Consider the following 10,143-nt stretch of genomic DNA (forward strand, 5'->3'; position numbering starts at 1 on the left):
CTTCTGTCAGCTCTTCAAACAGAGGTAAAAGGGGACACCCTAGGCCCACACTCCAGTTGTGGGCAGGATCGAAGGTAACAGGGGCAGGGCCGAATACCGGAGTATTTTAGCTTAAAGCTTTCACTGCCAGCAGCTAAGGAGAGACCTTTCAACCATTAAGAACAGGGTAAGACTGGACAAAAGCCAGGAAGCCACCAAATGATTAGGGGTGGAGGGAAAGGGGTGGGGCCAGAAAAAGGGGGCGTGGCTTCTGGGGAACCCCAGAGAGCCTGATTTAGCCCCCAGGCCTGAGATGCAGCACCCTTTCTTAGGAAGAACCTAAGAAGGCAGAGTGGGGCCTCGAAGGTGTTGATCAGCAGCAGGGATCAGGGATCAGCACACAAGTCATTGTCTCCCCACACCATGGCAGGGAGGATGTGTTGCATTTCTATTTAACTTAGATGTATAGATGCAAAGTCAGACATAATTACTACAAATTAACTTATGCAATGTTTATGCAAATCAATGCCTACTTTTGCTGCGGCGTGAAAGTGGCCACCCTACATCCTCCATTCAGGAGGCCCCCGGGTCTACCCCACAGTAAGCTTAAGCATCTACAGTTTCATACCAGACTTTTCTACCTGCCTCATGGTTGAAACACTGGAGGTGCTAGGGATCAAATGCAGGATCTTGGGCAAGCAAAATCTATGTGCCACGCTACTGACCTACGGCCCTTCCCTAAATGATAAAGCCTCCTACATCAGGTATACCGCCCAGCGTTCTGTGCCACGACCTTTCCTCCTGCCCTGCACCTGAGGCCACAATTCCACTTTCCAGCATGGCAAAGAGCGTGACCAAGGCAACCTTACACAAATTATCCAACTTTGTTCTGGGGAAGTTAGACAACATGCTCAAGTTGAGCTATTCCTCAGGGCTTCACGCGTCTGAGTGCAGCAACATTTTATTCCAAATCATAATCAACAAAGACAGGTTACAGCAAGTGTGTTCAAGCCTACTCCATAACAGAACTATAATTTTAGCAACAGAACCAAGCTATAGTACAAGATGAATCAGTTTCTTGTCAAGACTAAAGCTCCTATGGAGAGATGCGTGTTTGTTTGTTTTTATCATGATTTTATCAGCACCAGGAGGCAATATTCCACCCCCTGGAACTCTTTCTAGGTCACAGATTCTCCTTTGGCCCTGCTGCTTTCAAAGGTCTAGCTTCCCTCTCATCAGGTTTTGTGGGCTCCATAGCCTCAGATGATTCCTTAGGTGCAGGAGCAAATGGCCCCACAAGCCAAGACAACGGAGCATTGTGCTTCACATACTCCAAGATGTCATCCACACACTTCTGGGCCTTGATTGCCTTCGCTTTGCTTTGGCTTAGAATACTGCTGGAGAGGTCTTTGAAAGAATGAGCACTGATAAAATAAGTATGAAGCTCTTCCATGTTACGACACGCCAGTTGAAGGTTCTGCGGGAAGTTAGAAGGCAGGCCTTGGATGCTGGCAATCATGTCCTTGTAGGCCATCTGCAGGTTTTGGGTGATGTGGTAGGCCACAGCCAAGGTGTGAGATTCTATCTGTGTAAAGGAAGAGCGAGTCAGCAGATGTCATTCCTCATCCATGGCCCTACCTTAGCACATGGAGCACCCCTAAAAGCGTTTTTGGTCTCACGTGGGGCTGCAGTCCAGGCATACCTGGTGGAGTTTCTCTTGTTCTCCATAATGTTTCTGGTGAACACCTTGCTTTGTATACTCTACCTAGTGGACAAGAGTCATTTAGAGCACTTTAGAATATTCTGAAGTCAAAATAATCCTACAAGATTTTCAGTTGCCATACTTTTCAGATAGGCACCGACCAGACATAAAGCACGGCTTAACTCAGTCCACCCCACTGCATTGAAATATGTGGATAAAGTTAGTGGCATCATCCCCTTTTCTAGCCATCATTTTTCTAACCAAACTGGATTGCTTCTTGTGCAATCCAGTAAAGGTCTTCTTGAATCCTGATACTAATATGTTTTGTTTTGTTACAGAAAGCATGACTGATTCTTCCCACGCAAAGTAAAGATAACACAACAGTACTGTTGTAAGAGTCAAATTTAGATAACCCTACAGTCATATAATAGTTGATATTGTCCTAGCGTTCTACCTGTACAGCTTTTCTCCAGCGTTCTTACTCCCAAGAGCAATTCACAACTTTACGTCCTGACAGCAATTTGGTTTGCTGGTTTAGAGGTGATGCTTTTCTACTGCTTATGAAGTGTATCAGGAAAATCCTAAATCTCCATTTGGCTCTTTTTAAAAGACGGCCCTCATTGTGCTGCACCTTTGAAAAGGAACATTCTCAAGACAGAACCTGCCATCTTGCAACTCCATGGGGCTTTATGATCCAAGAAATATCAGAATGTGGCAACTGTTCCTTAGTCACAGGACGTTGTCAGCCACTGCTATGTACTCAGAAGGAAGCTATTTCAGTGTCTTCAGGGTAGGCAAGTCATGCTCACTCTCTCAGGGGGTTTTTTCTTTCCATTTTTGACCATTAGGGAAACTTCTATATTGGTTTGTCTGCCCAGGAACCCCTGAACATTTGCAGAGGCTTCTGGGATATGTTCTAGGGCATATAGTTTTTGCAGAGTGTTGGGCAGGAGTCTTTTCCATTTCTGTATTAACAAGCTATGTGCTCTAGAAGAATCAGTCATCTGCAGTGTGCACGGAAGGGGAAACTGATTGCGGCATGGGCTATCTCAGTTCCGCCCCACTCGCCAGCATTTTAGGCCCAACTTCCAAGATGTCTTGTATGCGGCTATTCTTACAGCACTATTTTTTCTGCTGTGTCTTAATACATGTTTTCCCTTCTCTGCATTTACTGCACATGAGAGACAATCCACACTTTCCACTTAAAGCCCACTGCCCAGAGATGGGCTAGGTGGCATTCCAAACCCTTTACAATAAAAGCTGTCTTTTGATCGATTTATTTTTAAATGGGCCACATATATGGAAATGTGTAGGTCTCCCCTAGGGAGACAGCCATTCTCAGTCTGGCTATTAGGGTACAGCCAGCAATGTGGCCCCATTGTCACTTGTACTCAAGACCACCCCTTCACATGATTAACATGCCAATGAACATTAAGAGTCTTTCTTCCAGGGACGCATACAAGATGTTCCAGTAAGATATGCAGCATTTTTTTCTGCATTGTTGTACATAATGAGAGCATGCATGCACGCACACACAAATGTCAGGTGTGCAAGTTCACAGCTGGGCACAGTAAGGAGTCCCTACAGCCTTTTATCCAGGGGCCCTTCATGGCCTTGATCCAGCCCTGAAGATGGTATACCACTCTCAAGCAGTCTTGCAGACAAACCAACATAGACATAGAATCATAGGGTTGAAAGGGGCCTACAAGACCATCAAGTCCACCCCCCTGCTCAATGCAGGAAGCCTGATTCCCAGTACTAACCAGGGCTGACCCTGCTTAGCTTCCAAGATCAGATGAGATCAGGCACATCCAACCATTACAAACTTAAAAGAATCCCCAGGGATGCTACTTTTATGCAGCCTACAGAGAATGAATGGGTAGTTTGCAGACTTGAGATGAATAGAGAACTGAGATGAATGTGATTTTCTGACAGGACGACCTAGTGAGCAACCTAGTAGAAGATCAGCCATTTCTATTGCTCTGCTAAAAGGCCTTGTTGATTTGCATATCAACAGGGAACATAGCTATTTAAACCAAGATTTGTAAAAGGAGGCAGGTTATATTTTGCAGTGGACGAAGTAAGAAGTCTAGAACGCATTGGAGAAACAGAAGTGAAACTCCTACCTTTCTAATGACTTGACACAGCTGGTTGAACGTCTCTTGGATGTTCTTTCTAGCAGCTTCCATCTTAGCTACAGCATACTGGTAGGCACAATACTGGAGCTTAGAGGACAGGGAGCCAAGACGCACGAAGTAACCATCAGCCCCAAATACCGTGACTGCCCCTTCTGGCATCGATTCTGCAATTTTAGCTATCAAATATAGTTAAAATATCATTACTTGCTTTGATCAAATCTGTCTAGTATCAAATCTGTGAAAAGGGATCCTAGTACACCCCCTTTAAAACAGAGAGAGAGAGAGAGAGAGAGAGAGAGAGAGAGAGAGGCAACATATTCGTTAAAAAGCCTGGGATGAAGCAGCTTGCCCAGTGCCTGAAAGATGAAATTATATTTTGCACCTATCTGGGGAAGGCGTGCCAAGGGGAGTCACCAAGAGCAGGGCCACGAAGATCATCCAAGTGAGCAACCAGGGCCAAATGGAAGACGATGATCAGATCATGATCACATCCCAACCTCAGAGCCAAGCTAAGGTGTAATTACAGTAAGCTCCCAAGGGCAGGGCAGAGGGAAATCAAGGAGACCTCGAGGTTGCAAGCATACCCTGGATCACAGTAGAGCAGGGGTGCAGAACCTATTCCAGCCCAAATTCCATTTCAGATAAGCCCTCGGGGACGGACCACATGCCAATGGAGGGCGGAACTGAAGGCAAAAGGGGCAGGAACAAAATACCAAAAATACGAGCATGTTGTAGCTTACTGCCAGTAACTATGCCTTGGGAGAGGCGTTTCAATCTTTTAGAATGGAGGAAAATGGCGGAAGAGCTGGGAAACCACCAATGATTAGGGGGCAGGGGTAGGGCCTTCTTTGGACCCCTGGAAGGCCTGACATTCTGCATCCCTGCAGTAGAGCATAGCCTTGCTTACCTAGTTCTTCATCTGTCATTGGAAGATGGTGGTCCAATCGATCTTCACATCCCTCCAGCAATACTTCTGCTCTATTCAAGGACTTCTTGCCCATTCTCAGTTCTACCAGAGTAACTTCATGCACAGCTTTGGCTTCTGCTTCTTTTGCACCCGCTACTTTGGACAATACCAGTTCTTGTGTCTCAGAAATAACCTAGAGAGACACTATCATTCAAGCCAAAGTACGAGTCACCTAGCAGGCTGTGTATTTTGCTGCCATGGATGCTTTCCACCACACACACACACCCCAAATGGTTCTCACTAGGTAAGAGACTCATTAATTGTAAGGGTGCATCACTTAGTGCCTGACCAGCAAATCCATCCCTTGTTCTTTACCCTCAGTGTATTTGCTTCCTTTAGCTAAAGGGTTGGCTGTTCCCCCAACATTAGCTCTATTGCCAGTTATGAGGCCAAATAAAGTGCTCGAGTTCTTGAAAGTGACATTCAACCAGTGCAGTTCTTAAGCAGGAAGATTCCAAGCAATCCCAAGACACTGCAGAAGCAGTATTGAAAGCATTTTTACCTAGCTCTTCAGCCAAAAGGCCCCCAAAGCAGCTTACACAAGATCAGTAAAGACACCATCGCTGCCTGCAAGCAAACAATCTAAAGGACATGACACAAAAGGGAAGCAGGGGTGGTGGGGAGAGGAAAACAAGGAAACCCAGGGACCCATTCTTAAGAGTTGCATAGCAGCTCTTATGACCAGCTAGAATGGAAACCATTCAAAGAGGAGGAGCCCTTTGGAGCTGGTCTCTCAGCAAAGCTGATGGAGCAGGGCCCGCTGTCCATTTCTCCCTCGTCTCTGGAATGATGGCATGGATGCTGCTTAGTGACACATGTCCTGCCACTACTTATCTTGTCCCATGGTATAGAATGTTTATGAAGTGCATTCGATGATACCCTTGAGAACAAGCAATGCCCACAACAGCCAGTGAAACCCTTGGTGGAATTAACAGAAGAGGTCTGGCCAGCTGGCAGCCCATGTGGTCACATCTGGCACTCGGTAGCTGTATTAGAATCAAAGCGCAGTAAGACATTTGCCCACTGTTGCAACCACAGTATGGTTTAATGTTTCTTCTCTCCTGAATCTTAAAATGCAGATTCGTAGAGCAGAATATATGCAAGTTTGGTTTAGGTGGCCAATGCACACTCCTAGAGTATAGATGGAACTCTCCAAGGATGCTGAAGTTGGCCATCTCTGCCCTAGATCGTGCCCCAGAATCCTTGGAGGTGTCTGCCAAAACATCCCCATACAAGTGGCTATGAAGTGTCCCCTGAAGCTCAAGAGCCAATGGATAGCAATAGTACAGTCTGGATAATAAATAGTCTAGTCTAGTCTAGATAATACATGACATAATCGCATGAGAGAGCAGTCAATTATTAGCTGCAACTTACCTGGTCAGCTGTCTGATGGATGGGCCGGGCCTTTGGAAGCATAGTGGCTCACGACTGCAACTATAGAGATGTTTCAGCCTTCAGTTGTGTTGCAGGAATGGTATTGATAGAGGCTATCGGAAGGCCAAACTCACAGTGCCTCTAGATCAGGGGTGCAAAAAGTGCACACGCGCATACAAACACACACACACACACACACACACACAGCCCTGTCTGGTGTCCCCCTCCCCCATGAAAAAAGAAAGATGTGCTAGGAACAGGCTCTATGGTTCCTGCTACAGAAGCCTCATTCCTAGAGCACCCCCAGAGCATCCTAGGAAGTGCTGTTGAAAGGCTCCTGCCTAGCATGGTCACTTACGCATTGCCAAAAAAGAGGAATTGCATCACCATAAAAAGAGGATGAAAGAGGACACAAATTTGCATAATATTTCCATATGCAAATGTATTTACATGCAAATTTAGGAATCATTAACTATCTTTCTTACCCTGTAGTTCAAGTTTACTCAGAAGAGGCTGAGCACCACGCATAGCTATATCAGAGATGCTTCACATGCCTTTCTCTTCCAGATTCAAGACTGCTTTGACATAGGGGTGGTTCCCTTTGACTGAGGCAGAGGCAGCCAGATCATAAGGAGAGCTAACCAAAGGCAGACTAGTCACTCTCATGAGTGCATCCTTTCAGGTGCAGCAAGAAAACGAGAAGATTCGTGAAGTGTACCCAAGGCCAGTATCTACCTAGATACAGTTAATTTTGTTTTCCATTGGGTAGCATTTTATCCAACACTGGGTCGTTCACAGCAATTTGGGGCCGGGGTATGAAAACACCAAGCCATCCAGCAACAGAACAGCTGCACATTCCAATTCATCAATGCTAGCCAGTTTAAAGTTAAGTCAACTTGCCTATGCTCACTTCTTGGTTATTCAATGCAGCCATAGTTCAGTGGGAGAGCACATGCTTTGTATGCAGGAGGACACAAACACATGAAGTTGCTTTATATAGAATATGGCCAATGGCCCATCCAACTTAGTATTGTCATCACGGATTGGCAGCTGCCTTCCAAGGGTCTGAGGTTGGGGGTTTTCCCCAGCCATCTGTGGTGTATGGTCTGTGAAGGGTTAAGAGGAGATTGGCTGTAGGCACCACTGCTCCCATTACTCAGTGGGTGGGACCTAGGTTCTGTGTTCTTCTCCTTCCCTCAGTCCATCTTGAAGCCCACAAGCCGGCCGGCCCTGTTCACTGTGCCACATGAGCTGCTGGGCGGTCCGCAAGCGCCCGGTGAGCTGCGTGTCACCTCCCACTTCCTCACTAAGCCAACATTTTGCAGGAAAATGTTGGCTCATCCTTATTCTTATGTGTCCATTTGTTCAAATGGCAGTCGTGAAGTGGCCATTTATGCAAGATTACAGGTGTTAATGGACCATTTATGGCTGTAATCTTGCATAAATGGCTTTCACAGCTGCCATTTGCACAAATGGATGTTTACAAACAAGGACGAGCCACTATTTTTTCTGCAAAATCGCGGCTCGGAGAGGACAAGGGCAGCCGCACACTTGCCCAGCTCGGCACGCACTGAGCCAGGCAAGCTGGGGAATTTGAAAACTGGTGTCCAGGGGCTTCGAGCCCCAGCCAGGCACCCACAACATCCCTAACTACACCAGCCTGTCTGAAGGATGTAGGTGACAATGTCAGGGATTTAGCCTTGAACTACATGCCAGGGCCAGTAGTTCACCTACCTGGTTAAGAAGACTGCCATAGCAGAGCTGGAGTGGACCTCTGCCCATGTCCTGGGAGAGCTGCTACCATTTAAAAGCAAACAACACTAGAGGTTGGATCCAGGTTTGAGGAGACCCAGTGAAATCAATGGTGCCTATATTAGTTATGACCAACTTAAGTCCCACTGATTTCAAAGGGTCTACGCCAAGTATGACTCAGTGGCTGGGTGCACACAACAGGCTAACCCACACTCAGTGGTCAGTGTGGGTTGTTGTTGAACCATGAGCTGTTTGTTGAACCATGAGTTAGCATGTTGTCTCAGCTCAGGACATTTTCCACAGGGTGGCATGTTAACCACGCAGTGCGGCTTATTTTCTCAAACAAGTCACCTTGAGAATCCATGGTTTGTTGTTGGGTTGTTGAAGGTGGTTAACAAGCCACCCTGCAGAAAACGTCCTGGGTTCAGACAACACGCTAACTCAAGGTTCAACAAACAACCTATACTCTACCACTGAGTGTGGGTTAGCATGTTGTGTGAACCCAGCAAATCTGGATCCAAACCTAGGTTACAGGACAAACTTGAAGAGAGAGGCTTCACATATTCATAAGCCTCACATTTCACTCCTGTCTTTATTTGTTGTTTGAAATCTTCAAGCTGGAATAGAAGTGTCACCATCCCCATGGAGGCTCCTCCTCCCTCAACTGTAACCACCAGCAGCCATTCCAGCAGGCTGAATGGAGGGAAGCGAGAGGGGGAAATGGGCCCACTTCACCAACCTTGCTGGAAGACCACTTGTGTGTGTGTGGGGGGGGTCTCTTCTTCCCTCCCCAAGGCCCTGTGGACAGGGACTGTCTTGTTTTACTGATTGCATGTAAGTTGTTCCTGGGGCCTTTTTGAACCATGTTTAGCTGGGAGAAATTACCAGCTGTACTGTGTCTCTACTCTTATGAGCAGGAATGCTTTCTTCTTGGCTCTTAGAAGTCATTGTGCAGCCTGACCTGAAAGAACAGAAATAAATATAACTCTGTTTAGGCCAATGTCACACATCAAGAAGAGTCCAGCACAAGTCAGGAGTTTGCTGTGTGGCGTGGATACTGAGCATACTGAAACCTCCCTTGTCGGACTCTTAAGAAGAAGGAAATTTAGTCCCTTTGTGCAACTGGGCAGATCTGGCACCAAGACATGGGAGCCCTTCAAACATCTCAGAAGCTGGTGGCTTCCAAGCAAGGCATCTCCCCATCAGAATTAGTTAATTCCATTGTTGGGCTCCTTGGAGGGAAGGTGGGATATAAGCCTAAGATGGCATACATGATCTACCTTCTCTCCATTTAAGCCTTGTGAGGTAGGTCAGGCTGAGAGTCAGTGACTGGCCCAGTCAACTGGTGAGCTTCATGACCAAGTGGGGACTAGAACCTGGATCTCCCAAGTCCCAGTCCAACACTAACCACTATACTACACTGGCTCTCTAGTAGGTGAAGTGTCAAGTTGATTATGTACACCCTTTAGGTCTCTCCCCCTGCCCCTATCCGATACTACATCCACTTTCTTCCCTGCAGGAGTGTGTTTTTTTACAGCAGCTCAACAGTTGTAGCTTTCCCCAGCATGGGATTGCAGAGGCTGGGGGGATACAGCCAGTGCAGCTGCCATACAGCTGTTCAAAAGGTCAAAGGAGTCCTGCCAGCAGAGAAAACATGGCAGATTTACAGCTCGCTGTTCTTCCTTACTGTTACTCCTTACGGAAAGAGATGGCGCACTCTTTCCAAAATGGAAGCCAAGGTTTGCAAAATAAGCAGATACTACGCTCATGTTATGTCACTGCTGCAAAACTTATGCATTGGTCTAGCTGCAGGGTCTAGGTCTATCCCAGACATCTCAAGTTTGGCTTTCAGTGTACATATGCCTTCTCACAAGCTAGCTGCATCCCAAGATCCAAACTAAGTTACCAGAAGTTAGTGAGGAGTTTGGAAGTGGCATCACTGTCTCTCAAGGGGTCATTGCATCTCTGTAGTCTCAGCCATTCTCTGCAGTCATACATTCTACAGCACAAAGGGCTACATTTCTTTACATTCTGTTCCAGAGTCTGAGTAGTTAGTACAACATCCACAATCCTGTTAGTGCTACAAGTTGCTAATGGTCAATGGCAGGTTTTCTAAGCATCCACTTATCCAACCAAAGAGCATTTAGTAGTGTACAGTATCTCTTTTCCAAGAAAGTGGTACTAGGGTTCTATATACTCTTGAATGATACACTCCATGAAATCTCTGCCCC

At 46.4% G+C, this 10,143-nt stretch overlaps 1 protein-coding gene across 2 annotated transcripts; it reads right to left on the reverse strand.

Moving 5' to 3' along the window:
- Positions 1-891: 891 nt before the first annotated feature.
- Positions 892-10,143, reverse strand: LOC146339392 (perilipin-3-like). Of its 2 annotated transcripts, XM_084811711.1 has the most exons (7): positions 9,819-10,143; positions 8,798-8,873; positions 6,161-6,220; positions 4,727-4,930; positions 3,808-3,995; positions 1,682-1,744; positions 892-1,564 (listed from the first exon to the last, which is right to left on the reverse strand). In XM_084811711.1, exons 4-7 carry the CDS (start codon positions 4,818-4,820, stop codon positions 1,163-1,165), a joined length of 747 nt encoding a protein of 248 aa, XP_084667837.1. In that variant the 5' UTR covers positions 4,821-4,930; positions 6,161-6,220; positions 8,798-8,873; positions 9,819-10,143; the 3' UTR covers positions 892-1,162. The 2 variants fall into 2 exon arrangements, with proteins under 2 accessions (XP_084667837.1, XP_084667836.1); XM_084811710.1 differs by lacking the exons at positions 8,798-8,873; positions 9,819-10,143 and having other exon boundaries at positions 4,727-4,919; positions 6,161-7,386.

Source organism: Heloderma suspectum, chromosome 7, assembly GCF_057233095.1.
Source record: "Heloderma suspectum isolate Gila_16-S chromosome 7, 16-S_ref, whole genome shotgun sequence".
Taxonomy (NCBI): Eukaryota; Metazoa; Chordata; class Lepidosauria; order Squamata; family Helodermatidae; genus Heloderma; species Heloderma suspectum.

Bases quoted from the DNA above. Each gene is read 5' to 3' on its own strand.
- LOC146339392 (XM_084811710.1), bottom strand. From the start codon at position 6,202: ATGCTTCCAAAGGCCCGGCCCATCCATCAGACAGCTGACCAG. The intron at 4,920-6,160 runs GTAAGTTGCAGC...GTGTCTCTCTAG, and splicing joins TCCATCAGACAGCTGACCAG to GTTATTTCTGAGACACAAGA. The intron at 1,745-3,807 runs GTAGGAGTTTCA...CTTGTCCACTAG, and splicing joins TGTGTCAAGTCATTAGAAAG to GTAGAGTATACAAAGCAAGG.